Consider the following 27,643-nt stretch of genomic DNA (forward strand, 5'->3'; position numbering starts at 1 on the left):
CACCATCGTACAATTTCCAGGCCACAAGTTGAAGAAGCATGCGTCCGAACAATGATTGACGAGGAAAAACAGTGGAAGATCTTGGCACGTAGCAGAAGCAGAGCTAGCACTGAGGAAAGCAAAGATGGCAGCAGGTTGAATAGTGAGTCAGCTTATTTTTTTTATGAGAGTAGAAGGGGCCAATGATTGGGTGTTGTACCTCATGGGGCATGCTTGGAGCAATCGATAGTTAAGCAAGACATGTGAGACTTACGTAGATAGTCACTTTAACTGGAGCGATGTTCATGTTTCGGCTGGATCTCATATCATTCCATATCCCACTCCTGCCTCTACTGATGGCAACTACTCACTGCCGATATTTGGACGTAGCAGGGCAAAAAGTTGGGGCCCGGCGCTCGCAACGGTGCAGCTCGCCGTGCGATGCATGCGCATACAAAAGGACGGGGCCCCGGGACCAGGCACTCGACGATTAGTTCAAGCTGATCAGAGGCATACAGGACAGGGAAGCAATCCAAAGTCCCGCTGTCACTTTGTGTAGTTGTTATGGAGCTTTTGGTAGCCCATTGCGGGTTGCGGCCCGGGTCCGACCAGGTCAGCTAGCTCGACACTTCTATTAGATAAGTGAAGTGTGAACCATGTTATGAATGTATTGAATATTCGTGAATAAATTTGATATTTAATTTAGTAAAAATTTATTTATATTCATTCAATACACATAATATTAATTAAATTTATAAATTTGAACAATTCATTAAACTATATATATATATATATATGTGTGTGTGTGTGTTACATTAATTTCGTTAATATTGATGAATAATAATATTATCAAATTATATTCATAAATAAAATTTTTAATACCATGCTAAATAAATAAATAAATTTTGAAAATAAATAGATAAAATTACATTATCAAATTCAATAACTAATTAAATAAATTTAAAATGTAAAAATTTTAAATAATCAACTAAGTTTAAATTGAGAGTTTGATAATATCTAAACGATTAAAATTCAAATCAAACTTAAATCAAGTTCAATCTCATAAAAAAAAATCAAATCAAACTTCAATAATCATTTTAACAATGTGTTCCGTTTTAAATTCTGTTTGATTTTAGTCGATTGTTTTATCAAATAAACTTGAGTGTTATAAAATTTGACTCAATTTGATTGTTTGGAAAGGATTTTAATTGTCTTTGAGGTATAACTGAGTTGGTTACTACAGGACAAATTTATTAAAGTGGATAAGAGTCGAATCTAGACAATGTCTTCCTCCGTCGTGGTCAACTATAATTTCTCGATTTACCTCTTCACATATAATTATAGGGTCGATCGTATGAGACCGTTGGGTGGCAAATTCCAACAAAAGAAGAAAAGGAAAGGATTTTAATTAAAGATATTTGACAAAGTATAGGTGTTTGAGTTGGATTAGACTTTGATAAATGTGTGGGCCGTGATGGGGACAAGTGGCCGAACGATTTATCATGTGTTTCATTCATCTCACTGTCAGCCTCAGATTGTGGCACTGACTAATTTGATGCTTAGTCGGAATTGTGGCGTGCAGGATAAAAGCTGGCATCGCTCGACTTTCAAACATGGCGGTGCCAAATCTTCCATGCGGTGTTTGGTTCGTGATGCCTTTTATGTTCGAATTGTCCAACCGTCCAATCTGCTTCATTTATTGAGACTCTGACTACGCTTGACCCAAACAAACTTATTAAATTCATTCAAATTGACTCATCTAATCCATTCCATTTGATCAACTCAACGTGTTGGGCATGCCTTACTTGCCAAAATTGTGGTCAACTTTGTCCGTTTGAATAGTTTGAGATAAGGATCTTGGACCATTTGATTAGTTTTAGAAAAAGGAATATGGCTGAGGTTTAATTTGTTGTTTTAATAAGGAAAGCTAAAACTAAACTAAAATGTACTGCTTTTTTTTCATTTTTAAAAATAATCACTAATCTTGAAAATATTTACCAAAAGTTAATTTAAGCCCATTGGGCCTTTTGGTGTACCAGGCCCAATATAAAATGAATCGAACGGGTTGAGCTCAAGTCGAGTCCCGCCCATGTCACCCCTTCATTTCGCCCTATGACCGCGCCCCGCTCCGCTGCTTCCTCGTCCTCCACCCCCGCCGTCTCCCGATCCTGCTCCTCTTCGTCGCCTTCCGCGCTCTCCGTCTCGGGCCTTCTCGACTCCTGCCGCTCCCTCCGTGGCCTCCAGCAAATCCACTCCCGCATCATCCGCAAGGGCCTCGAGCAGCACCCGGTCCTCGCCACCCGCTTCCTTTCCCTCTGCGCCGCCTTCGCCGCGCCGGCGTACGCCTCCTCCGCCTTCCAGCGCCTCGCTGCCCCCAATCTCATCACCTGGAACGCTCTCCTCAGCGCCCATGTTCAGTACTCCCCCCTCCCCACCATCGTCGCCTTATTCAACCTCCTCCGCCGACGCTCCCCCATGCCTCCCGACGCATTCACCTTCCCCTCCCTCCTCTCATCGTGCTCTCGTTCGGAGGCAACCGCCGTCGGCTCGTCTGTCCACGCCACCATACTCCGATATGGCCTCGAAGCTGATGTCTTCGTCGGGACGGCCCTCGTTGATTTCTACGTTAAGTGCCGCGAGCTTGGTGCAGCGAGGAAGCTATTTGATTCTCTACTGCACCGGAATGAGGTATCTTGGACAGTAATGATTGTTGGTTACTTGAATTCTGGCGATGTGGCATCCGCAATGTCTCTTTTCTATGAAATGCCGAAGAGAAATGTGGTAACCTGGAACTCCATGATCGATGGAACTGTCAAGTCTGGGGATTTGGTAAGTGCCCGGGCACTTTTCGATGAAATGCCTCATAAGGATGCTGTCTCCTACACTTCAATGATTGATGGATATGCTAAAGCAGGGGACTTGGCATCAGCTAAAGTCTTGTTTGAGCAGTCACCTGATAAGGATTTGTTTTCATGGTCAGCCATGATCTCCGGGTATGCTCAGAATGGCCGGCCAGGTGATGCTCTGAAGATATTTCTTGAGATGTACAATGGGAATATCAATCCTGATGACCACATTGTGGTTGGTTTGATGTCGGCATGCTCCCAATTAGGCAGCATCACGTTGGCCAAATGGGTGGACTCGTATGTCATTAAGAATGGAATCGACATCACAAAGGCCCATGTGTTGGCTGCTCTGATAAACATGAATGTGAAGTGCGGAAACATGGAAAGAGCTGCTAAGTTATTCGAATCAATGCCGAGTAAGGACTTGGTATCCTATTCTTCTTTGATGCAGGGGTATTCTATTCATGGTGCTGGACACAAAGCATTGGAGTTATTCTCCCAAATGCTAGAGGAAGGCCTTTTGCCTGACGATGTTACATTCACAGTGGTACTCACAGCATGTAGTTATGCTGGTCTAGTCGAAGAAGGCAAAAAGTATTTCGAGCTAATGAAAAGTAAATATCTGATTGCTCCTTCTTCCGATCATTTACGCATGCATGGTGGATCTTCTTGGGCGGGCGGGCAGGTTAAAAGAAGCTTATGAGCTAATCAAGTCAATGGATGTGGAGCCTCATGCCGGAGCTTGGGGAGCATTACTTGGGGCTTGTAAAACCCATGGTGATATAGAATTAGGGGAAGTTATTTCTAAAAGACTCTTCGAGTTAGAGCCAACAAATGCTGGTAATTATGTGGTGCTCTCAAACATCTATGCTGTAGCAGATAGGTGGGCTGATGTATCGAAGGTAAGGGCTATGATGAGAGAGAGGGGGATCAGAAAAGTGCCCGGTTGTACTTGGATCTAGTTATCCAGAATAGCATTCCTGCCTTTTGATTGTTGTTGCTGGAGAACGAAGGACTCATATTTTCATGATTGTTGCAGAGCTTGGTTTTTGGAAATTCCATCGTATACAGGACCAGAATATTTCTGAACTCTCTTCATTGGGAAACAAGTCTTTTCCTCTATCTATTTGTATGACGAATCCACTCTATAAAGCTTAAAAGAACAGTGACATGGCTTTGAATAGACTTCTTATATTTCTATTGGAAGCCTAACCATGTTGTCATATTTGCTGGGTCAGGAGGGATATCATTATCCATCAAAGTTGGTAATGGTTCTATTTGCACATGGCGTGAGTCTCAAATGATTACCTTCTCAACTTGTGGCACAACAAAGGATTTTGAAAGGGGCTGTTGTCTCTTCAACGATGCTGGTCAAGTGTTCCCAGTGTCAGGTAAGATTGCATACACAAAATAACATTCTCATACTGGATTGAGTTCCATTGTCAAGGAAATATCAGTATTTAATACTGTTGTAGGATGCTTGAAACAGTGTCAAGCCCTCTGGATTATCTGAGAAGTGTTACTTGTGCCATATCGTTGAAGAAGTGATGCACCTTTCTTCGTACCTCTTTTCAAAATGGTGCTTTTCAAGCTAAGAAGATGTTAACTAAAGCTTAACGTGCTTACAGATGATGAAGGTTTGATGGCTTCTACTCCATTGTATTTTTGTTAGGATGTTCTTACTCCTCCGATCTTTCGATGATTGTATACGCCAATCTTTATTATTTCCTGAGTATATCATTCTGTCCTGTAAATGGAACTTTTTATTACATCTCATCACTGCAAAGGAGAAGAATATTAATTTGCAAATGGTGAGCAGCTTGCTGGGCATTATTTTATAACCTTCAACTTGATTTTTCACAGTAAGTAGCATCTCGGCTAGCCTAACAGCCCAAAACATGTGGCAATTCTTTATGTTCTTGTAGATTTTTACCATCACTTGAAATATTGAATCTTTGAAACTACTCTTCAGTAAAAAAAAGTAAAATTCGCCATCCTAGCAATCTCACATGGTCATTTCCACGACCATTGGTGAGTAGTAAATTGAGAAGTTGTAATTGACTACTACAGAGAAGGTATTGTCTCGGCTTCGTTAAAATTCAATTCTTGTTTACTTAATCAAGTGTGATCTTTGAAACTACTCTATGTATGATGAGATCGCTGTCAATTGCATGCCGTCAAACTGTAATATCATATATGTCATATGAATGGAATTTTGTGAATTTTCTGTTCTTTTATGATTCTTAAACCGCCCCAAAATCAAATTTTACTAAAATAATTTATTTGTTTATGTTAATCCAGGTGTGCGAGTTTTGCCCGATTAATTTTGAAAGTAAGCCATCTTCTATTTAATTCGACTATCAATAAATCTAGAGTATAACTTGGACATATTTGGAAGTAGCTTTGTTCAAAAATATTTGATGTTCCAAAATAATTTATTTTAATTAAAAAAATAATTTTTATATAAATTTTGCTTTTAGCATGATGGCGCTCTTATTCATCCAAAATAAGAAAAAAATATATTCTTTAATAAAATGAAATAAATTTCAAGAAGCAAGCGTATTTTAGGTGTGTAAAGAAGTGTATTTGAGGGTGAGAATTGGCTTTTTGGAAATTTGGAAATTAAAATGACCTTTTGGGAATTTCAAAATCAGGGTGCAATTTTAAAAATGGGGAGGCGTTATTTGAAAATTTTGCCGAAATCAAATAAATTCGGTTTTCAAAGAGAAATAAAATACTTTAAAATGAAATAAAAGCCGAGAAGAAAAGTTGCGTCGTGTCATTTCACTCTGGTTAGCTACTGTTTGTCGCGAGAGCTCGTGAGTCACGTGACGAAACAGATTCTTTTCCCTATAAAAAAGCTATCGAACATCTTCTTAGCCTTCACAATTTAGAGCAGCCTAGTCTGTCTCAATCCCCTGTTAACTAAGCTTCTCCGGTGATAGCCGGAGAGTGATTCATCGATCGCTGCAGGCGGTGGCGCTGCGATGGTACGGGAAAGCCAGAAGCCGAACCTGAAGCTGTCGCCGCCGCCGCCGCCGGGGAGCACTGCGTATGGTGCTGCGGTGGATTCTCCGGCGCGCGGGTACTCGTCGTCGCCCAGCTCGTGCTTGTCGTCGTGGGAGGGAGAAGCAGAGGCGACGCCGATGGTGGTGGCAGGCTGCCAGCGGTGCCTGATGTACGTCATGCTCGCCGTGGATGACCTCAGGTGCCCCAAGTGCGGAAGCCCCGCGCTCGTCCACTTCTTCAACGGCGGCACCTCGTCGGAGGAGAAGAAGAGCAAGAGCGTCTGAAGAGCGCAGGGGAAAACGAAAACGGAGATTTTCTATCAATGTCTACGTTAATCGTTGTTTACTTCCATGGAAGGGTGTAGAGGTTTAATTTAAGGCTCCATGGCCATAATATAATCCATCAATTTAGTACAACAATTTTAGTTTTAATTAATTAATTAATTTAAAATTTTAATGTATATAAAAAGATGGTAGCCGCATGGCCGGCCATGAATTCAATAGACTATCAAATATTCACTATTCGAATTCTAATTTACAAAACAAAGAGTATGTAATTTTGAATACTAAAGAGTACTATTAAATGGCTCAATCTATAAACTTCTAACTCAATTTAATCTAAAATGATTTAAGGATTAAGTAGGTCAACAATTTAGACGGATTAATCTTATTAACTTGTTGAGTTTTTTATTTTAATTTTAAATTTTAATTTTAAATTTTAATTTTTTTTTTAAATTTATGGCTCAATGCAAATCCACCACGAGTCAATCCACATGTATCTATCTTAAAATAAATTAATAAAATTTTAATTTAATTAATTTAAATTATTTTATGATTCAAATTAATTTGATGATACAAGCCAAATCGACAACTCCAATTAACTCACTCACAAGCCAATTTTGAATGCTCGACCGGCATATTTAAGCACTTGTGTTTCACGAGGCAAAATAAAATAAAAAAAATAGGGAGACGCAAAATGTTAATTAACTTCTTAATTAATTTGAGAGAGAGAGAGAGAGAGAGATTTTGTTGGAGCCACACATCGATCGACGCGAGACAAGCAAAAGAGAAGAAAAGAGAGGAGTTCGACTAAAACGGCAGGATTGGGACCGCTTTGAAATGCCTGCACATCCACCCTCCTCTTTCCTTCATCGTAAACAGCTCGCATGGCGTCGGCTTGCCGCATTTCTCTTCCACAGGAAGAAGGAAATTAATATTAGTTTTCAATTTTTATTAGTTTTTAATATTTTCATATTGGTTTTTTTTTCTTCTTACTTTGGTCAAGAATCAAAGCAAAGTTGATAATAAAGTTTTTTATTTTTTATTTTTAACATATATATTTTTTATATGAAACATCAGCCACGAACAAAAGCACAACATATTTTTGATTAAAAGACTTATACCGACAAAGAATTAAAAAAAAAAAACATTCGTGTTCGTATTGGACAAACTCTCTCTCAAGTCTCATGCAGTAGCAAAATTCCATTTTTAAATTCCTATATTATCAAATTAATTCATTTACCCATACTAAAACAAATATCAAAAGGTGTATAAAATTAATGTTTGTTGAGTAACCAAAATTTTGTGAAAACTGTCTTATTAGGGTGCACATAGCATTATTTAGAGGGGTATAACTGTTTTATAAATGTTAAAAAAATTTTTGACCACTGGTAGAGGATTTAAGATTTAGAATTATAAGAATATTATAATACTTTTTGACTAAAAGTATTGTAATAATACTCAAACAAAGCTATTTAAGGATGAAAATTAAAATAAATTTAACATATCCTTTTACTGTCACACCGGCGCAACATATGGCTCACCCATTTGTAAAGTCGCCATTAGTCCACGCGTCAACCTCCCATTCGACTTGGGATTCGTCACATAAAGCGCTGAGGCAGAGCACCGCCGAGGTGGCCCAACGGAAGCCAATTGTTGTCCCTTCCTCTCTTATACTACCTCACGCCACCTTCCGCCAAGGCGGGTGGGTGACGCCGAAATGGCCACAGCAGGTCTCCTCTTATCTACTCTCCCTCCTCTCCAAACCCACCGCCCCGCCCGCTGCCGCCTCCCCACTTTCCGAGTACGGCGGCAACACCGCCACCTCACCCCCATCCGCGCTTTGCAGGAAACGGAGCAGAAAAGCAACGCCGCCTCCTCCTCTTCCTCCGCTTCGGAAGAGATCACCGAGAAGTATGGCCTGGAGTTTGGCCTTTGGAAGGTCAGCAAACTTGAACCTGTTCTTGTTTCGTGAAATCCAGAGTCCCTTATTTTCGATTCGATTCGATTCAACATCATATCCTCTTATCCTTGCTCGCAGATATTTAGCTCCGAGGAGGGGAAGGAGAAGTCCAAGGGCGATCAAGCCAAGGAGCTGCTGGCCAAGTACGGAGGAGCTTACCTAGCCACGTCAATCACCCTCTCTCTGTTCTCCTTCTCCCTTTGCTACCTCCTCGTCAGTGCTGGAATTGATGTCCAGGCGCTGCTCAATCAGGTAACGGAACAAGAGGGGAAAAAAGCTATTCCATCATTTCAGAGATTCAGGGAACAGGAGAGTTTCTACTTGTATCTTTCGTGCTTTTTGTAGATTGGGATCGCCACGGACGAGACTGGGGGCAAGGTAGGGACCTTCGCACTGGCCTATGCTGCTCATAAAGCTGCATCTCCGATCAGGTTCCCGCCCACCGTCGCTCTCACGCCAATCGTTGCAAATTGGATTGGGAAGAAGAAAGAGAAGACTGCCGACGAGTAAGCCATTCGACGGAAGAAGATTACTCCAACTTAAAGCATCTTATCTGGTTCCGTTTGACGACGGATTCCATCAGAATTTTGAAAAGTGATGATTGTACAAGAATAAAAAACTAACTTATGATACATTTGTGTACCTAATGAAGATAATATAGCCTTTTGATGCTTTCTAAGAATCAAATGAAAGGGAAGGTTGTCAATACATGCACGCACGGATTTCTTGCGAATGCATATCAGAAGCAAAGCCACATTTCAAGTGAATAGATTTGGCAATTTCTGGAAAACTGCACGCCAATATACTCTCTTTAATTGAGTGGGCAAACTGCCGACTATTAACATGCATGGATCTAGCTAGATACAGGTGAGACAAGTGAAATGCCAAAGAAAGAAAAAAAACGATTGAGAAATATATTCCATGAGCGAACCAGGAAGTAAGCTGTAAAAGTCAACCCAACAAACGGGCTGTGGATGTCACTTACGGCAGTTGCGAGTGCTCTCGCATTGCAACGAGCATCATCAGTTTGTCGTTTGATTCATCAGTTGCTTCACAGCTCAACTTCTGATGGGCCTCCAAATCATCTTTCCCCAGAAAAGGATGTTTTATATCTCAATTTTCACGTCCCTAGATTCATCTCATAGCGGAGCATGTCTTTGGGGGTCAATAGCTCCACATGGAGTTTGGTGCTCAGCCGTGCTAGTGTTATCTGTAGTGAAGTCATCTGTACTATACCTGTCCCATTGTGATTCTGCATTACAGGTTAAGGATCTCTAGTAATGGAAGTAGATACACATTAACGAAAATGATATAAGCAAATATCAGGAAGGATACGCGTCGTGTTCCATAAATCTGTAATGCTAGCTCCAAGATCTGATTGAAGCCAGTAATCAGCATCAGTCTGCAAGAGAATTCATGTTCAACACAAATATGTTCTTTCATGTGCCAGCCAGGACAATGAGCGAAACTGATAAAAGCTGTCTTATATTGAGAACTTCAAATTTATGAGCAATAAAACTTTAACATAAAATCGTGTAGAAGCTCAACTAGCTACCCTAAATACACACATTTGCCTGATAAAACAAATGACATTTCTTTGGATAAGGATAAGCATGTCAAAAGAAAATTATATTCCTTTTCTTTAGTTTAAGAATGACGAGAAACCAATCCTCTGAGAACTAAACTATGATGATGATGATCAAATAGTTTAATCAATAAAGATGAAACTAGAAAGATTTTCAGATTGAACATGTCACTAGGATGGAAGAAGCTCTAACTAATCAGTTGCATTTTCCCTCGTTTGAGCTGAGTTATGATGCATATCCTGGAAATTGGCTAAAATTTCCCGGGTAATAACAGTTACGACATATTGGAATCTGCAGGGTCAGGATGCTGGGACTTACATCAATTTCAGAAGGTACAATTTTTGTCATACCACAGCCAGTATCCTCCGAGGAACTTGCATCAAGGCACCCCTGTCTATCTTGATTCTTGAATTCCATTTTCTCACCTTTGCTCTCATCTGTTGCAACTGCCAAGATGGCGGTCTCCAGTGACCCAGAACTTACCAGCTGATCAGTTCTTGAAGGGGTCTCGACGCTACTCATCTCCTCAAAATTCTTTTCAAATTTACTAGCAACAAAAAGTAATAGCGAAGGGCCTTGTTAAAGAACAAATACAATCTAATTAAAAAGCTTGTTTACAAATATTGTGCATAAAAAAGGAATGACTACCTTACAAGGTAAATATCAATAGGACCCATTGTGCTTCGTATGACAATTCTGTATCTCCAATGTGGATATTCAAAAGCCTTCATGCAGAGGGAGAACTTTCGGTTAACATCTGGAGCAATAAATTAACAAAGAAAATATTGGCTCACTGTGTCTTTTTACCTCATCTGGATCTGGAACCTCCAGGGTACTACCATGAGGTGCTTTTATAGCTATAAGCGTCTGATTCTGCATACAAGCATGAAAGGATAACCTTTGGTGATTACTAACAGCCCAAATTTCAATTTTTAATTTACAAAAATAAGCAAGGAAAACATATAAGAAAACCTGCAAGCAAGGTACGCTTTTGATGTCATCTACTGTCAGATAAAGCAGCCTGAAGTTTTACAAAGTAACAGAAAATGGTTTTTATTTATAGATGTTGATCAACATATGTGAGATGCAAATGCAAGAAAAAGAAAAGAACATACTTTTGATTACTTTCTGCTTCAGTGAACACCCTCATCTTTTCTTGCATTTTGCTATGAGAAGTGGAATGTTTCAGCATTCTTTGTGTTTTATAGCATTTTTGAAGCAGTAGCTAGAAGCTCGATTAAGTACTGAAACCAAACCTGATGCACTCATCCAATTGATTCTCTTGTGAAACTAATTTTTCAACTTCTGCCTGAAGGGCACAAAATTAAGCAAAATTTGATGATCTTGTATATCAGTGGAGAATTTAACAGAAATTTACTCAATAAATGAAGATTTAAAACAGGATTATTTGGTTTTGTTAAGAAAGCAACGATGAGCCATACCTGCAGCAATGGCAGATCATTTTGAACCTCTCCTGGCATTGTATCATCTAAGCCCCTGGAATGCATTTATGAAAAATCTTCATTTTGAAATAGCAAATATTTAGAGCGCACAGAAAACAACAAGATTCATAGAGGAAAATATAATTTACGTCCAACGAATTTTGTTTTTGAGATTCTTTTCTATCAGTCCTATCCCTTCAAGCACATTAGTGATGTCATAAATTCGCCTCTTTTGCACCTACAAGAAAATTTCTACTTATGTATAAGAGAAGAATTATTCAAATTAGTAAACAATTACTTCACCACAAGTGTTTCTGCAGCTTCATTCAAATCAAGAGTGCCATCTTGAGCATGTTTGAGCAAATTGATAAACCGTTTGGTCAAGAGTCCTGACAATTAAAATAGATAATGACGATGAAAAGAATTTATCAATTGCAAGAGTAAACTTAAAACCTTTTTTTATATGAAAGTGAGATAAATCACAACTTCCATCACCTAAAGAGCTATCATAACGGCAACTACCAATGTTAGTAAGAGCATTGCATGAAGGTGAACCTGCTGGAAACCAAATATTTCTTATGAGTTAGATTTCCAATGAAAATATCATTATTATAGTTCACTGACCTGAATATTGAAAAAAAGCTTCAACCTCTTAGCCAGTTACAGTTCTCTGTGTAGATGTATATAATAATCTACTTTTCTAGTGGAAGATTAACATTGTACTAGCCTTGGAAGGATGGCAATACCCACCAGCATTTGATAGAGAATCTTGGGCATCAGATTTGTTGTGCTTGGATACCTTGGATCTGCTATTACTTTTCTTGGTCATTCTAACAAGAGGATTGTTAACTACTTCAGTAGAGCCTGGAGTTATCTTCAGCTCACTCAACTCAGAAGCCTCATTATCTCCATGTTCAGGCTTTCTCTTGAGCTAAGATATGAAATATCACTTCAGTTGAATTATAGTCATCAAGTCATAAGGATTATTTACTACGTATGTATGGAAATTATACTGCAAGAATTAAATTACTGTAGAATATAGAGAATACATTGGAGGCAAAAAGTTACTTCTGCTAAGATCTTACTTTATATAGAAGAAAGAAAAAACTGCAATCAAGTAGCAACATGGCATGCTTCAGCACTTATTCATGCTATTTGCTATTGCAATAAAAGCTAATTAGTTCACTTCATTCTTCTCTTGAACCAGTAGATTCTTTCTCCTCCCTGAGTTGGAGAAAGCCTAATGCTACACAAGTTTTACTTTTCAAGACTATTTCAAGCTAAAGCTTTCTAGCAAAGCAAAAGGTTTGTACTTCCATGATGTGAAAAAAAAAAAATGACTGACTACTTAAAATAAACCTAACTTTACTGCATAAAGAAAACAACAAATTCTAGACCACCTCAAGATCTCCTAAACATATTTATGACTTACTAGGGAGGCTTCCTTTCTCTTTATAAATCCTATCACACAAAAATTCAGTCAAGATAGATAGACTCTATTAAGAACTCCTAACAGCTAATAACTTTTCAAAACCCATATATGAAAATATTAAAGCTTTTTTAAATCCAGGCAACAAAGATTAGGCTATAAAGATTACTAAGAGTTGGACTTGTAGCAAAAACACTTTCACATTTAACTTCTGAAAATCATGCACTAACATTATAAATTGGTTAGGCATAATTTGTCCTCTCATAAATAAAGTGGTTTTAGAAGGCTCCAATTTATCCAACATAAACGATGTAACATGTTAAAGCACTAAGATTTTTACCTTGAAAGATACAGTTTATAAAAAATCAGTTTGTGAATATGTTATGCACCAGATCATTTATAGTTGTGAAATATCATTATGTAAACGAAAAAATATAGACATGTTAAAACAGATTCAACTAGGATATGTAGATCAAGCGGGTGCTACAAATTGGATCCAAATCTCGACCGACTAATGAAAGATAAGTAGATTTTCAATCTCTTGACCAAACTGAGATAGAAAAAGCAGCACATAGAATCAAAATAACAAATTGCAAGGACATGAAATGCCAGAGACAATTTCACATGTTATTTGTAATTTTAGCACCCTTGGTCATATTCAAGATATATTACTGCAAACTTCCAACAACTCACATGTTGCAAAACTTTTTGCAGAAGGCAATCTCTAAGAGACAAGATTTGTAGATGACTACATAGTGTTCATGTGTATGCAAGTTGTTGATTAAGATTTTTGGCTCACTTGTATTAGTAAAGATGTCTAAGTTTTATATACTGTCCTTGTAGGTCCATGTTTGATGATCAAGTAACTTAATGCTCTCTATTCAACTATACTAAGAAATCCTGTAAACCAATTTGGAGAACAAGTCTACATGAAAATATAAGACAATTTTTAAACAAATGAATAATAGATATTTCTGCATTTTAGCATGAATGATGAAGTGAATGTATCTTTAGATCCTTCAAGAAATTATGATAAGTGCGGGGTTGAAATAGACGGGTATGGAATTTATCTAATTCCTCCATCTCTTATTGATTGCTCATTTGGACCAAATGATGAATATGCTGGAAACACAAGTTTAAAGTACATATCCTTCCAATCTATGCCTAACCTAGTTCTGCCACTAGCAACTAGTGCCCAAATGTGATATCTACGACTTCCCTAAAAAAAGAAAGAAACTCGCCCAGAAATGGTTAAACTATCAACTCAATTCACAACATATCAATCAACACAAAACACGCGAAAGATTTGCAACTACCAGATCAAATCTCCATATTGAATCGGAGAAGAAAACAAATCAAGCACCAAAGTTAGAACTCACAGGCGTATTAACGACCACGGAATCAGCCACCTCAGCGCCGGCTGCACGCCCATCAGCAGCAGGGAAGCGGTTGTCCTCGGCCAGGCAGGCCTTACTGGCCGAGGACAACAGCAGTTGCTGGTGCTTCAGCGATTGAGGGATCTGTCCGCACGGCCGCGCCAGGCGGTCCCCAGAAGTTCGACCGCCGGACATCGCCCACCTATTCTATATAGATCCGACGCTCGTAAAGAACCCCGCTCGAATCCCCGATCTCGAGCCCCAAAGCGGTCGTCGTTATCGAGGTAGAATCCTGACGCCCAAAACCCTTGTGCTCGTTGGGATTCCGGGAGGAAGAGCGGATCCCGTAGGGTGGAAAACTGCTGCCGGAGAGGCGACCGGAATCGGGATCCTATTGGGGATCTGGAGTCGCCGCTCGAGGAGGGTTTGCGCGCGGGGTGTGGGCTGGTGGGTTAAAAAGAATGGGGAGGGAGGGAAATTATAGAGTTCGGGAAGTAGCGTGGCTGTGGAGGGAAGGTGTGAGATCGTCTCTCTTTCTCTATTCCTCTTTTATCAATTAATGCTTTTATTTTTTTTTACAATTTTACCATCCCATCGCACCGCACAAGCTAAAATGGACGATCTCGATCAAATCTCCTCTGTAATTTCTATTTTTTTAACTTTATTATTTATTTTGTTACGTAATGTTCGTTGTCGATCGATTTGTCCAAGGCGGCGATATGTGCGCCTTGGGCGGCCAACTCATCCCCATTTTTTATTTAAACCGGATTGGAAGCCACGCTCTACTTCTGACGGTCCGATGTGAATGGATCGTCGTCTAGGATGAATCTGAACCGTGTGTTTGTTTAGGTTAGAGTGCGGCCCTATATGACACGTGGAATCTCTGAATTAAGAAATTGTCGAGCCGCATCCTCGTCTAAACCCAAGTCTACCCGCCTCGTTGGAGTTGCGTTGTACGTTAAAAGAGCTCAGTCGTCAGCGATCGTGGAAGCTTCTGGAAGCTTATAATTTGTTCAGTGTGGCTATAAAATGAACGGAGCCGATTTGGAGATTACTTCTTATCCTTCATCCGTCGTTGCAGGAGCGAAGAAGCACGGGAGCGAGAGCGTGTGTGCTCCACCGCCATGGCCTGCTCCGTTCCTTCCGTCGTTGCGTGAAGCGTCGAAGCTCACAGCACCGATGGCCTCCTTGGTGCCTGCATCTGGCTCAAGGATAGTACAAGCAATCCCGAAGGGTTTCCACTGTCTGAGGCGGACCTTCCAACACCGCCCCGCCCCAATGGTCTCTGCCCCCAGATCTAACCTAGGAAGTGTCGTCGTCAAAGCTTCGGCCGAGGTTAATGAATCCTATACATTGTGCTCTTGGCTGTTTTATTTTTTTATTTTTAGGTTGTATTCTAAAATGAAGTTTCCCTTCTATTACTTGATGGAATCTGCAGACAATATACAAATTGTATGAGAATAGTGTAGATATTGGACATTTCGTACTTTACGTGAAAAACAACTTCTGGCAAATGGGCTTTCTCTTGATTGAAAGTTAGATTGATGTTCTGCAGAGTTAACCTGCCGCTGGTTGGGAACAAAGCACCGGACTTTGAGGCCGAAGCAGTTTTCGATCAGGAGTTCATTAATGTACGTTTAAATCAGTGACTAATGTGGTTGGCAATGGTATAAGTTTAGAGAAATCAAAACTCTACTAGAGCGTAGTGATCATTGCAACCTTCAAATACTTCACTGAACTGTGTTTCTTCATAACTCATTTAAATAATACCTCCATCTCATACAATAATATGCCCAAATCAGTTGCAGATTCAAGTAAAAAATGATAGTGACGGATGTCCATGAACTATTTGGGGATGGATAAATGGGTTTATTTGCATCATTTAGTTTGATATTAAGTCATATTGTTGGTTATATTCATGTTACTTAGATATAGGATTTTATTTAATTCTATTTGATGATCGAAGACTATAATCTGTCCAATTCCTTCATTTTTTTTTTCTTCTCAAATTGAAGGGAATGAACGGAAATGAAGTTTAAGCATCTAATAAACACAAGTTATTGATATTTTTTCTTTTCTTATGATTCCATCCTAGTAAACAAGAAGAAAGGAGTATAGTGGAAACAAATTTTTTTATTTCATTTCCTTCCACTTAAACCATTTCATTTGCCAAGGCTTTCTGCATTAGAATAATCTCTTCTATTGAAAAAAAAACCTGACTCGTTTTTTCTTAACTATCTCGAATTACATATCTATGAGGAGTGATGGGCTTTGAGAATTGAATTTGAAACATCCATAATGTGAACCTGACTTTCATCATTACATGCTTATTATAATCTTTGTTATTTATTTAAGTATATCAGGCATCAAGTGGCCCTTCTTGCATTATATGATAATGATTAGCCTTTCTCATCATGCTACTTTGGCAGGTCAAACTCTCTGATTATATTGGAAAGAAGTATGTGATTCTGTTTTTCTACCCACTGGAATTCACATTTGTCTGTCCTACAGGTCAGTTAAGTTATTTCTAAAATTGAAACTTCACGTCTTAACAGAACCAATGGGCCTGAATTTCTTTCCAATGCGACAGAGATTACTGCTTTCAGTGACCGCTACTCAGAATTTGAAAAGATAAACAGAGGTCATAGGTGTTTCAGTTGACAGTGTGGTAAGTTGTTATTAATATTTGGTACATCTAGTATCTTAATATCTGTATATATTTATTCTATCCATACTTCTTGATTCTAGTTTCAATGTTTTGCCCAACCTAGTGTTGCCTATCTGAATATATGGTGGCTTCAATAAAATCAGAAAAAAAAAACAGAAGTATCATTGATTCTCAGAAAACATTAATGAAACTATTTTCTGGAAAAAACCACTATTTAAATTTTTTCTCAACTATCAATATTTTGTCATGCAATACTTCGTCACCTTCAAGGATCAGGCAACTCTAAATTCTTAATTATGGGCTTCCCTAGTTGGATCTTTCTATGATCTCCATTCTCCATTTTCTCCCTGAACGCAGTATAGTTAGCAGTTAGTTATTGCCTCTCACCATGGTGGAATTCCATAGTTAATGTCTGCATCCTCATGCATATGATTTCCAAAAGACTATCTCACCATTTTGCCAACCATTTTTGCATGCAAATTGTAAATGAACTTCTCTTGGAATATAATTTGCATTCTCTAACTTCCACAGGTTTTCTTTCTTTTCCACAGTCAGAACTGATGTCTTAATTCTGCTGTTTTTGTTTCTTTGGCTACTTATCTCCATTATCTTCAGCGCTCTGATCCCAGATCAGGTAGATGGTGCTTGTCTTTATACGCGTGATCATCTCTGTAATTAATCTAACAATTATAACTAGCATTAAGCTGGCCTTTAATAGTTGGGATTCTTTTGTTATTTTATTGGTCTGACCTGTGTTTGTAAACTAATTTAACTTTCATTCGCCGGCAACATATTTTCCTAGGGTAAGTTGCTCTTTTATATCTTTAATGGTTTAGTAGCCATACTCAAGGCTCATTATACTATTTTTGTCCTGCAGGCGTTGCAGTATGTTCAAGAGAATGCAGACGAGGTTTGCCCTGCAGGATGGAAACCTGGAGAAAAATCAATGAAGCCAGATCCTAAACTTAGCAAGGAATATTTCTCAGCTGTTTGGGCCTTGGGGTCAGAGAGATTGTTACAGCTGCACCAAGTAAGTCTGTAGTCTCAAGGATTCGCGGTGGATTTATCCTGATCAGTAAAACAGGTAAGTTTTGCTCCTCGTAGTTCTATTGCATGCAACATATTAACATTATGTTCTACTCCCATCGTATTCAACAGCCTTTTTTTAAAAACTAAAATCGAGATGACAGCGTCAAAATGCTCTTACAATTGAATAATGATGTCACAATTTATAATTTTAATGAAATTAGTAATATTTGTAAAATTATTATATTATTTTACCTCTCATACTATTGCTTTCTTGAGTTCATTTTTGGAATGTTAATCTCACAAGCCACACCAATTTTAGTCTTGTCAATACTGTTTTCAATCTAGAATCATTGTTCCTTCTAATTCCAAACTAACAATAGGATGTTTGAATTGGGATTTAGGTATGTAATTGGTGTTACAGTTAGATTGAGTGATGAATTCAATTGTTTGTAGTGTTAGGCGTTAAGTGTATAGCTTTTCTTAAGAAAAAAAATATTGCCTTACGAACCCTTGTAGTAAAACCTTATAGAAAAAATATATCCCTGCGAGCCAATAAAATAAATAAACACAACCGAAAAAGTTTGCACAAGCTGGAAGATAATATTTGGCCCACCCCTTCAAATACAGTCCACCAATAAGAGACACAATGACCACGCCCTAAGGCCTCCCCCATGTCTCAAGATAGGCAGAGCTCATTTGCTTGCCACATCCTATCATCACTCTAAACCCAATCTCCACAAAGCAAGCAAGCAAAAGACAGGCTCTGCAGCCACATGTACTAGGAAGCATAAGCAGGACAAATACACATTTTGACAAACAAAAAGTTCAAACGAGCCAATTAATTGCATTAATCACCGTACGAGACACACACACACACACAATTTGTTATTCTTTGTTCATATTTACTAACCAACAAAAACACAGTCACGTCTCAAGCCCTACCATATTTTCAAACTCTCCCCGCTCTCTGAGGCAGCGAGAAAACAAAAAGGTGAGCTATCACTAGCCCTGCCGCTATGACAGTACGGGGTAGCAGAGAAGTGGAGTGGTCACGGTCTCAATAGGTCCAATCCCGAGGCAGGCCATGGTCTACGGTATGTTGGAGAGGTTTAAGTTTCACTCGCTCCTTCTCTCGTCCATTGCTCGAAGCTTGCTTCTTCTCGCTTTGTTCTCTGCAACCTGTCACATCTTGCAACATACGGCTTGAGTCATTAAGACAGAATCTCAAGTACTACGACCGATATCCTCCAGAGCCAATAAAAAAAATTCATAAAAGGGTTTGAGTAGACATCGAAACTCGAACAGGAGGAAGCACGGTAAGAAAGGTTCTTTAGTCTATTACAAGTTTTGTTTTACTACCTTGGGTTGGGTTAACCTTCTCTATTTTGACCCGGGGAATGAACACGCCTGTGCCGGCGTTCTCCCTCGCCGGACCGGCTGTTGGAATGGAAGCGAACTGGCCGTGGACTGAGGGAGCCGGGCGATGTATGATCCTCGTTTTGCTAGCTCCGAATGGCCTCTTCCGTAGGTCTGTATCTTCAGAGAAAGCCGAACAGTGACTTTGAAACGGAGAAGGAAAGCGGTCGGAACCCACCCGCATTTGAACCGATCTCAGGCTAGGAGCTGACGAGCCGCACCCGACTTCGACGCCGGCGGCCATGAGCCTGTCTCGAACTGCGCCGGATCTGACCGCATTGTTCACCGATCGGGCCGGCGGTAAGCCGAACACCTGCCAGGCGAAGTTTCAGAGAAGCAGCGAAGAGCCAAAGTGAGGAAAAGAGAAATAGAAGGGAAAGGAAGCGAACAAAATAGTGCGGTGATGGCGGAAAGACCCGCGAAGTCGAGACGTCGCGTCGATGGAAGGGGCCGAGAGAGGCGAGCTCACGTGCGAGGGCGTGGAAGTAGGCTAAGCGTGGGAAACAGTCGATTCCGTCGGAAGAAGCGGGGAAGGGTAGGGGAAAGGGACGGCGGCGGACTCCGACGTCGTTGAGGATATTGGCCGGAAGCCAGCGCTCGCCGTCTTCCAACTCGGGCGAGAACTCTGCCATTGGAAGCCACAGAGTGAGTGAGTGAGGGAACGAGGCGTGCGTGAGGATAAGTACTGCAGCAAAGGCAGGCAGGTGCAACGACGTAATTCGAGAGAATTATCTGTCCGATAGATAAACCAACTAAACGAGGAGGAGGACAGCAATTAAGTAGGCGAATCGCTACCGCAGGGTTCGGTGCCAAGCGTACGTGGACGGCGAGCGTGAAGCGATCAAGTGCGAGGGAGTGAGATTGTCGGCTCAGCAGAGCGGCGTGAATGGAGGACGGCGAGGGTGAGGTGTGCGTGGGGGTGACACGTGCCCCACTCTGAACGAACGCCGCCGGATTCGAAGGGGCAGCGGGGGAACGCGTGAATCGAGTGAGGTGTGCGGGGAGTGGAGTGCTCCTTGCCTGGCTCGGTCGCTCCACGGCGGAAAAAGTCACGTGACGAAGTGGGGCCTTCGAGTTGGCCCCTACGACTTCCTTGACCTGAAGAGCGATTACGGGCCCCTCCCCCAGTGCTTCGGGGCCCGTGGTCCTCTGCCAACAGCGGCCGATTAATTTCAAAACCAAGAATTTCAAAAAATATAAATCGTTAAAAAACTACATCTCAAAATTTGTTCCATTTTTCTTAAACTGATATTTTAAGTTGGTTTTTGATACTTTAGGATCTCACAGGGGATTTGCTTGAGAACATAAAAACATTATATTAAACCTTTTTCTCCCTCGCTCAGCAGTTCAAACGATGGACAGCATATCCATTAAAGTTATGCAACTGAGTTTGGAAAGAAAGATGAACAGCAAGGGTCGTGTGTAAAGCCTAACAGGGAATTACTTTGTTTATGAAATCCAAAAGGAAGCTGCGCCTTCCAAACCTTCATCCCCAAAGGAAGACTACTGTCTGCTTCATTATCCAAAATTGGGCTTGAAAGAAGATTGGTTCCTACCAAGAGCCATTTTTCCAAAGTCCAGAATTTGCCAATTTACTGACACTGCAGAAGGGACCTCAAAACAGGACGCAGCTCTCCGGTGCCGTCCACAAATCATCCTCAGCCTCTCCGCTTCATTCTTCAGAGATTGATGTTCAGCTGTAAACATTTGGAAGGCTATGAATCAGACAAGGGAATTGTAAAGAATACAATTTTTGCAGGGGCGAGTTGAGTTCAGTAGCTGATTGCCACGCGATATGGTGGATTATAATGGATGAAACCTCATTAATAGATACCAAAGACACAATCACTAAGATGTTTTTGTATATGCAAGAAAGACAAAAGTTATTCACATACCCTCCTTCACGTATTTCTCTTGCTGAAGACTGGCAATCTGCTGCCTCAGTTTCTTGTTTTTTATAGATAAAGCAAGACGGTATTGAAACTGAGAAGCAACTCTAGATGCCAAATCCGCTCCCAGTGTCTACAGAAATTTTACCATAGTCAAACATAGTGTGCAGATTTTGTCAAGCAAGTATATTAGCACTCTAACGTGAATACCTGAAGCAAATCGACATCCCTCTCTAATTCAGCAATATATTGAAGTTTACGCACCCTAGATCGTTGACCTGAGCGCCTGCATAAACACCCAGATGAAACAACAGAAAATTTAGGGGAAAGATGCTGGAGGGCACAAGGGTAATAGATATAAAGCAATCGAACAACAAAGCAATGCTTCCAAGTCAGTAACTGCAAAAGGTGTAGTACAATTAATACACTAGATATAGGCCTAGGCCTAAATTTAATTTCACTTTGGATTTGTAGTAAGATAGCTCTGTTATCATTCGGAGTCTATCATTCTCGTGCAGAAAATTCATCCAGACAAATAAGATATAAGAATATCAGAATAACTCTGTTAAGAACTTAATAACTCTTTTCTGTTAAGAACAGTCTGAAGGTCTATAAGGTCACTATCAGGATCAAGGACAAACAAGGCATAGAGATTGTACCTAGATATGGATCATCAGACTGAGAACTAGTGCATCACACTTCAATATAGTAGGGGTTTTGTCATAAATGCAGTCAGGATTATAATATAAATCAATACCACATGATATGGGTAGTTTTTGCTAGTCCACTCAAAAAGGCAGAGAGTGATGTTTTTGGGAAAGCTAGCATTCTACCAAGATTGAAAACGAATAGGGCACCACTTGAATTACAAGTCTATGCAGCTCCAAGCATCCAACAGTGAGAGGGCAATAATTTATTATAATCTACGAGTTAACAATTGGTTGATGTTTTGTAGAAGAATTTTCAAATACAAACAACAAATTATCATCATATATATTTTTTCAAAACTGAATGGCATGTCATCAGTCTCCTTTAATGGCATAGTTCATTTTTACAGTTTCTCATGCTGAAATCAAACTCCTACAAAGCAGTTTTTACAAAGATTTTGCAACTATGGCATAAACTAATCATTTGCAATCATCTAACTTACTGGAAAGATGAAACTTTAAAAAATTGTAATTATAGAAAGAAACTTGAGTTGTGAAAGCAAAGATCTTTTTATTGTACTGCAATGAATTCATAATGATTGGTTTTGGTATTCAAGGACATGAAGATTTAATTTTCTCATCACTGTAAGGAATATTAGGAAAACAAAGTGACATCAAAAGATAAAAGCAATTACCTCTCACACTGTTGTTCACATTCTAAAGTGAGGCGTAGAAATAAGAATGCTAGAAATTTCAAGAAGATAGACCCAGTAAAAATAGTGATATGGCATATAGCAAATATGGGAAATGTCTCAAACTGCGTCCTTAAGATTTTATATTAGCCAAAGCGTGCACCATGCTTTCATATTTTCCAAAGGGTACACTTCAATGAAATGTCATGACCAAAATATGATATTCCCAAACCCCTCTCTTGAACCACGTGCACATTGAACCATCACCCGAACAACATGGAAGAAGTCGAAGCGCCAAACCCACTTCGTGTTTTGGCCAAAACACGTTGATTGCCAAAATTAACTCAAAATCTTGAGTGCCATTGTATCACTTCTCCTGATAGTGTTTATATTTATTTGCTATGATTTTGAACCCTTTTTGACTATCAAAGTGTTTGACAGTCCAAAAGGATTCAAAATCATGCAATATGAGTACCTATATTCTTTAACTATGATTTTGAATGACATCAAGGTCTTTTGGCCAAAGCACCTTGATGGCCCAAAGGGGCTTGAAACCTATATGGGTACCATTGCATCCCTTCTAATGTTCTGAGAAGGTTTATGTTCTTTAACCATGATTTTGAACCATGTTTCATCATCAAGGTGTTTTGTCCAACCCACCTTAATGGCCTAAAAGAGCTAAAAATCATATCATATTGCTACCATTGCGTCTCTACTAGTCTCCTAATGATATTTATGTTCTTTAACCAAATTGAAGCCTTCTTTAACCATGATTTTGAGACTTCTTGACCATGAAGGTGTTTCGACTATATCACTTTGATGCTACAAAAAAGCTCAAAATCATAACATGGGCATTATTGCATCCTTACTAGCCATCCGAGAATATTTATGTTCTTTAACTACTATTTTGAGCCTCTTTAATATGATTTTGAGCCTTTTTGACCATCAAATTGATTTGTCTAAAGCACCTTAATGCAACAGACTCAAAATCATGCTATATGGACATCACTAATAATCTCTTAAAAGTTAAGCATGATTCTAAGACGCTTTAACTATGATTTTGAAGCATTTTTGGCCATCAAAGATGTGCTTTGGCTATCAAAACTTGATGGTCCAAAAGGGCTCAAACTCATGTCATATCGGCACCATTGCATCCCTACTAATTTCCTAATAGTATTTACATTTCTTTAAGTATTATTTTGAGCCCTTTTGGCTATCATGATATTTTGATGGCACGAAAGGGTCGAAATCATGTCATATGGGCATCACTAATCCCTATTGGTTTATGTTTTTTAACCATGATTTTGAGCCATTTTTAACCATAATATTGAGCCCTTGCTAAGGTCAATATTTAGAAATATACTAATGCTTTATATGCTAACCGCGATTTTCAGCATGTTTGACTTATATGCTTGTTTTACAATGACAGTTGCAAATTTTATGTTTTTCATATATTATTACACATCATGTAATGGAGAAATATACTAATGTTTTATATTAAAATGAAATGCATGACTTATAAGGTCATTGAGTATAAAGAAGACTCAGAAATATGGTTAAAGAATATAAACACTATACAAGCAGGGATGTAATAGTACGCATATGACATGATTTCGAGCCCTTTTCATCATCAAGGAGTTTTGGATAAAACACTTTAATGATCAATAAAGACTGAAAATCATGGTTAAAGAACAAAACCACGTAGGGATTTAATGGTGCCATATTGCATGCTCTAAGTCCTTTTGGGCTAACAAAGTGTTTTGGCTGAAACGCCTTGATGGTCAAAAGAGGCTCAAAGATATGGTTAAGAAGCATAAACGCTATCAAGAGACTAGTACAATGCAATGATGCCCATCTGATATAATTTTGAGCCCTTTAGGCCATCAAAGTATTTTAGCCAAATCACCTGGATGACCAATACTTGCTCAAAATAATAGGTAAAGAGTACTCAAAATGATAATTAAAGAACATAAATATTATCAGAACTCAGAAATATACTTCAAGAATATAAACACCATTTTAGGCCATCCAAAGTGTTTCAAAATTATGGTTAAAGAACATAAGTACTACATGAAGATAAATAGAAAAGTAATGATGCTTATCATGATTCAAGCCCTTTTAGGTCATCAAAGTTTTGTCCAAAACACCTTGACAACCAAAGAAGGCTAAAAGTCTAAAGAACATAATCACTATCAAGAGACTAGTAGGGATGTAATAGTGCTTATAGCATGATTTTGAGCCTTTTCAGGCCATCATGGTATTTTGATGGTCGTCCAAACCACACAATAGATGTTGAACCATTGAACCTGTCAAGGTGTTTTGGCCTTAACCAGTTCAACACTTTGGCTTCTTGTGCTTGGTTTGTGTTCAACATGTGTGTGATTTAGGAGAGGGGTTGGGCAAAATGGTATTTTGGTCATTGCACTTCTGCGAGTGCATCCTTTGATAAAGTGAAGATATAAATTAGGATGATAATAGAAAAGCAAGCTTAATAGAAGATGCCCATGGGTAAATATGGGAATCAAATCCTATATCCCAATATTATAGCATAACACGATAGACAAGCATGGGAAGAAATATGAAGTATGCCCATAGTAGAAAATAAACTATGCAACTAATTACATTTACTGTAAGCCAAATATTATGCATGCATAAGCATGGATGAATCGTGGTACCTACAAAGTTTAAACAAAAAAATAAATATAGTTACCTTCTTGTTATCTTCTCAGTCTCAGAATTTACTGGTGCATGATCTTCTCTTCCATGTGGCACATTCAAAACAGATGTGCTTGGAATATCCACAGTCAAGTATTTTAGTGGGTTGCTGGGAGCATTTTCCAGCAGAGAGGCAATCATTGAGGTCTCTGAGTCAGTTAGCTTACCCTTCTGCCTAGGGGAATTTGGTCCATAGACACAGTTTCCAGCCTCAAATCCATGACCAACTCCACAGGGTCCCTCAGAGTCCAAGGACTCGTGGAGGAAGCCATCAGACAGAGCATCTTCTTCAATGACTGGATATATGGAACCATGGAAACTTCTAGCTACATCCAAGAGTCTCACTGGATCACTTGATGATCTCCGCAGAGAGATCCCTTCTCTTGTACTAGCTTCTTGGTCAGTTAACAGGTCATCCAGCCATATTGGTTGTTCATCTAAGGATGATTCATAAGGAGGAAAAATTGGCTGTTGCGCACATAAGTTATCATCTTTCCGAGTGGTATGAAGTGTAGAGTCCAATGCTCGGCGAGGCACATTCCTACTCAATAAGGGACATCGAGGGGGGAGGGGGACTGACCCAGACATGATGAAACAAATTGTTGTTATCTTTTTTCCTTCTATTACATAAAAATTACCAGTGCAAATCGCTTCCTTCTGTCTGTCATGGAACCAAAACCACGAGCATGGACATTACAAAGAAAGAAAATAAGAAGGAAGAAAACAAAAGGAAATTCAAGGATCAGGAAAAGCGCATCCAAAGAAAGGGGGAAAACGTTGATAGAAAGGTTACGGAGAAATGCATACGTTTCAGAATCCGAGTATATGAATTGAAGATGCAAAAGTAAATCCGAATGCTTGTCTTTTGGTAAAATCTAAACATTCCATTTCCGATTTCGAAATACGAACTACCTGCACGCATTGGGTCAGCATTGCGGCTGTTTTCAAAATCCAAACTAAAACCCTAGCTATCTCCAATAAAATCTCCACAAAATTCCGGAAAAACAAAAACAATGCTTATTCCTCCAAGGGTTAAACCCTACCAAACAAATTGCTGCTCGACGGATATAGAATAAAAAAGCACGATGAAACAGTAACCTCGAATCTAACAGCGTCCAATGACCAGAAGAAAACAGGGCAATGAAAAAAAAGAAACAGAATGTCGAGAAAACAAAAATATATAACATAAAGGTTACACGAGGTAGGAGATTCATTCAAGCCTGGTACCGATAGCCCATCGGCATCAGATAGCTCAAACCGAGCGCCAAAAAGGAGGCGGAAAAGGGACGGAAGGAAAAAGAGGAAGGGGGAGAGAATCGGGAGCGGAAGGGAGGAAGCTGTTGGTTGGTCTCCGTGGACAAATACCTGGGCGTCCTACTGCGCTGGCATCGGGATTGCGAGAGGAGAAGCGGGGAAGAGACTCGCAATGGGAAGGAAAGATAGGCCCGAGAAGAGGCGGGAGACTGGTCGAGGTCACCGCCAGGAAGAGACGGCCGGCGAATCCCCGAAGCAGGCAGGCTAGAAGAGGCACCACAGGCCACACCCCACAGGGTACACTCGATGGTGTGAGATACGTGACTTTATAAATCGCATATTTTAGTATTTTAAAAATTAAAAAAATCTAAAAATATTAATTACTTCTAATTTAGATACATCTTTTTTAATTGGGCAAATCTCATCTTTTTATAAGGTATTTATTAATTCAAAATTTTTGCCTGCCCAATTCTCATATAGATTAAGATTAAGCTCTCAAATTACTCTTTTAAGTGTTAATGATCTTTAGTTCTTTACATATATAGAATTTTTCATTCTCAAAAATCAAAAGGATACTTTTTATTTTTATTATGTGCTCTATTTTTTAAATATATATATTAACAGAGCGTCGGACATTTCCAATTTTTATTATTATAATAATTTTAATTAAACTGTTTAACGTACTTAAAATTATTTTGATATTGATCAAGACTAAATAAATATTAATTAAAATTACTTCAATTTATCAAAATTCAATTGCTATGGTATAAAATAATTAAATAAAATTGCCACGAGCAACTAAAGGACTTTTTTATTGTCACTCTGCTTTTATTGCATATACTTTTGATTTTTATATGGGACACTATATTATAAACAAGGCGAGGCCATGAACAAAGTTGCATCAAATATCAATTTTGATAATTATCAAATAAATATTATGCTGAGTAAAATTTTGATCCTGAGGTGAGTAAATAGAAATGCATATAAATAAGAAATAATAGAGAGAATGGCAGGTTGAAGCTTTTGTCCCTTAGGAAGTAAGAGTAGGATGGGATTTGATTCTCTAATGGGTAAAATTTTAGTAGATGATATTCTTATAGTTGATACAATAAAAGAACAGGATGGGATTTGACTAATGGATAAAATTTTAGTAGATGATACTTATTGACGCCGAACAGAATAGTGATTATTCAAAGGCGAAAGATTATAGGAGAATTGAGAAGGGATCAAAATCGATAAATTGAAAAAACGAGTAGAAAGTTGTATTAGAGGAGAATTGAGAAGGGATCAAAATCGATAAATTGAAAAAACGAGTAGAAAGTCGTCGATGGTGTCGTTCTAGATTTTTACCAATTTTTTTTATTAATCAATCAAACTAACTGTAAACGACTAAACACGCCTATAAATAGGTTATAAATCAAAATC

At 39.0% G+C, this 27,643-nt stretch overlaps 6 protein-coding genes and 1 pseudogene across 8 annotated transcripts; 4 read left to right on the forward strand and 3 right to left on the reverse strand.

The window, feature by feature from the left end:
• Window positions 1–2,091: 2,091 nt before the first annotated feature.
• On the forward strand, window positions 2,092–4,648 carry LOC141834112 (putative pentatricopeptide repeat-containing protein At5g37570). Its single transcript, XM_074721560.1, is given in 3 exon segments — window positions 2,092–3,471; window positions 3,473–4,216; window positions 4,315–4,648. Coding segments are annotated over 2 exon segments (1,695 nt in total). The 3' UTR covers window positions 3,788–4,216; window positions 4,315–4,648.
• A 1,164-nt stretch (window positions 4,649–5,812) lies between these two features.
• Window positions 5,813–6,118, forward strand: LOC141833912 (protein GL2-INTERACTING REPRESSOR 2-like). Its single transcript, XM_074721413.1, has one exon. The coding sequence runs from the start codon at window positions 5,813–5,815 to the stop codon at window positions 6,116–6,118; it is 306 nt and encodes a 101-aa protein (XP_074577514.1).
• Window positions 6,119–7,768: 1,650 nt separating this feature from the next.
• LOC141833448 (uncharacterized) lies at window positions 7,769–8,757 on the forward strand. The gene is made up of 3 exons (XM_074720896.1): window positions 7,769–8,054; window positions 8,154–8,327; window positions 8,421–8,757. The coding sequence occupies exons 1-3, from the start codon at window positions 7,833–7,835 to the stop codon at window positions 8,583–8,585; spliced, it is 561 nt and encodes a 186-aa protein (XP_074576997.1). The 5' UTR covers window positions 7,769–7,832; the 3' UTR covers window positions 8,586–8,757.
• Window positions 8,758–8,970: 213 nt separating this feature from the next.
• Window positions 8,971–14,344, reverse strand: LOC141833447 (transcription factor E2FB-like). Of its 2 annotated transcripts, none has more exons than XM_074720895.1 (14): window positions 13,912–14,344; window positions 11,854–12,034; window positions 11,599–11,658; window positions 11,407–11,492; window positions 11,253–11,341; window positions 11,104–11,158; window positions 10,918–10,970; window positions 10,777–10,827; window positions 10,634–10,682; window positions 10,469–10,534; window positions 10,310–10,386; window positions 9,980–10,208; window positions 9,411–9,477; window positions 8,971–9,327 (listed from the first exon to the last, which is right to left on the reverse strand). In XM_074720895.1, the coding sequence occupies exons 1-14, from the start codon at window positions 14,101–14,103 to the stop codon at window positions 9,215–9,217; spliced, it is 1,368 nt and encodes a 455-aa protein (XP_074576996.1). In that variant the 5' UTR covers window positions 14,104–14,344; the 3' UTR covers window positions 8,971–9,214. The 2 variants fall into 2 exon arrangements, with proteins under 2 accessions (XP_074576996.1, XP_074576995.1); XM_074720894.1 differs by having other exon boundaries at window positions 11,599–11,661.
• Window positions 14,345–14,937: 593 nt separating this feature from the next.
• LOC141833913 (2-Cys peroxiredoxin BAS1, chloroplastic-like) lies at window positions 14,938–17,618 on the forward strand (annotated as a pseudogene).
• An 855-nt stretch (window positions 17,619–18,473) lies between these two features.
• Window positions 18,474–19,653, reverse strand: LOC141832811 (uncharacterized). Of its 2 annotated transcripts, none has more exons than XM_074720189.1 (3): window positions 19,438–19,653; window positions 18,965–19,334; window positions 18,474–18,784 (listed from the first exon to the last, which is right to left on the reverse strand). In XM_074720189.1, the coding sequence occupies exons 1-3, from the start codon at window positions 19,651–19,653 to the stop codon at window positions 18,663–18,665; spliced, it is 708 nt and encodes a 235-aa protein (XP_074576290.1). In that variant the 3' UTR covers window positions 18,474–18,662. The 2 variants fall into 2 exon arrangements, with proteins under 2 accessions (XP_074576290.1, XP_074576289.1); XM_074720188.1 differs by having other exon boundaries at window positions 18,474–18,793.
• Window positions 19,654–20,343: 690 nt separating this feature from the next.
• Window positions 20,344–26,475, reverse strand: LOC141833818 (basic leucine zipper 2-like). The gene is made up of 5 exons (XM_074721314.1): window positions 26,330–26,475; window positions 24,960–25,625; window positions 21,121–21,196; window positions 20,917–21,043; window positions 20,344–20,718 (listed from the first exon to the last, which is right to left on the reverse strand). The coding sequence occupies exons 2-5, from the start codon at window positions 25,550–25,552 to the stop codon at window positions 20,540–20,542; spliced, it is 975 nt and encodes a 324-aa protein (XP_074577415.1). The 5' UTR covers window positions 25,553–25,625; window positions 26,330–26,475; the 3' UTR covers window positions 20,344–20,539.
• Window positions 26,476–27,643: the final 1,168 nt, after the last annotated feature.

Source organism: Curcuma longa, chromosome 8 (assembly GCF_044706935.1).
Source record: "Curcuma longa cultivar G26 ecotype Majalengka, Jawa Barat chromosome 8, ITB_CL_G26_1.1, whole genome shotgun sequence".
Lineage (NCBI taxonomy): Eukaryota > Viridiplantae > Streptophyta > Magnoliopsida > Zingiberales > Zingiberaceae > Curcuma > Curcuma longa.

What these genes read in the sequence shown, in the direction of transcription:
- LOC141833447 (XM_074720894.1), bottom strand. Translation starts at nt 14,103, where the DNA reads ATGTCCGGCGGTCGAACTTCTGGGGACCGCCTGGCGCGGCCGTGCGGA. An exon ending in GAAGCAGAAAGTAATCAAAA is followed by an intron (nt 10,683 to 10,776) that starts GTATGTTCTTTT and finishes GTAAAACTTCAG; the next exon opens with GCTGCTTTATCTGACAGTAG. An exon ending in TTGTACCTTCTGAAATTGAT is followed by an intron (nt 9,478 to 9,979) that starts GTAAGTCCCAGC and finishes ATTCTCTTGCAG; the next exon opens with ACTGATGCTGATTACTGGCT.
- LOC141833448 (XM_074720896.1), top strand. Translation starts at nt 7,833, where the DNA reads ATGGCCACAGCAGGTCTCCTCTTATCTACTCTCCCTCCTCTCCAAACC. An exon ending in TGGAGTTTGGCCTTTGGAAG is followed by an intron (nt 8,055 to 8,153) that starts GTCAGCAAACTT and finishes CCTTGCTCGCAG; the next exon opens with ATATTTAGCTCCGAGGAGGG. An exon ending in TCCAGGCGCTGCTCAATCAG is followed by an intron (nt 8,328 to 8,420) that starts GTAACGGAACAA and finishes TGCTTTTTGTAG; the next exon opens with ATTGGGATCGCCACGGACGA.
- LOC141832811 (XM_074720188.1), bottom strand. Translation starts at nt 19,653, where the DNA reads ATGGCAGAGTTCTCGCCCGAGTTGGAAGACGGCGAGCGCTGGCTTCCG. An exon ending in GCGACGTCTCGACTTCGCGG is followed by an intron (nt 19,335 to 19,437) that starts GTCTTTCCGCCA and finishes TTCGCCTGGCAG; the next exon opens with GTGTTCGGCTTACCGCCGGC. An exon ending in GAAGGTTAACCCAACCCAAG is followed by an intron (nt 18,794 to 18,964) that starts GTAGTAAAACAA and finishes GTATGTTGCAAG; the next exon opens with ATGTGACAGGTTGCAGAGAA.
- LOC141833818 (XM_074721314.1), bottom strand. Translation starts at nt 25,552, where the DNA reads ATGTCTGGGTCAGTCCCCCTCCCCCCTCGATGTCCCTTATTGAGTAGG. An exon ending in ACTGAGAAGATAACAAGAAG is followed by an intron (nt 21,197 to 24,959) that starts GTAACTATATTT and finishes GTGTTTATGCAG; the next exon opens with GCGCTCAGGTCAACGATCTA. An exon ending in AGAGAAATACGTGAAGGAGG is followed by an intron (nt 20,719 to 20,916) that starts GTATGTGAATAA and finishes AAATGTTTACAG; the next exon opens with CTGAACATCAATCTCTGAAG.
- LOC141833912 (XM_074721413.1), top strand. Translation starts at nt 5,813, where the DNA reads ATGGTACGGGAAAGCCAGAAGCCGAACCTGAAGCTGTCGCCGCCGCCG.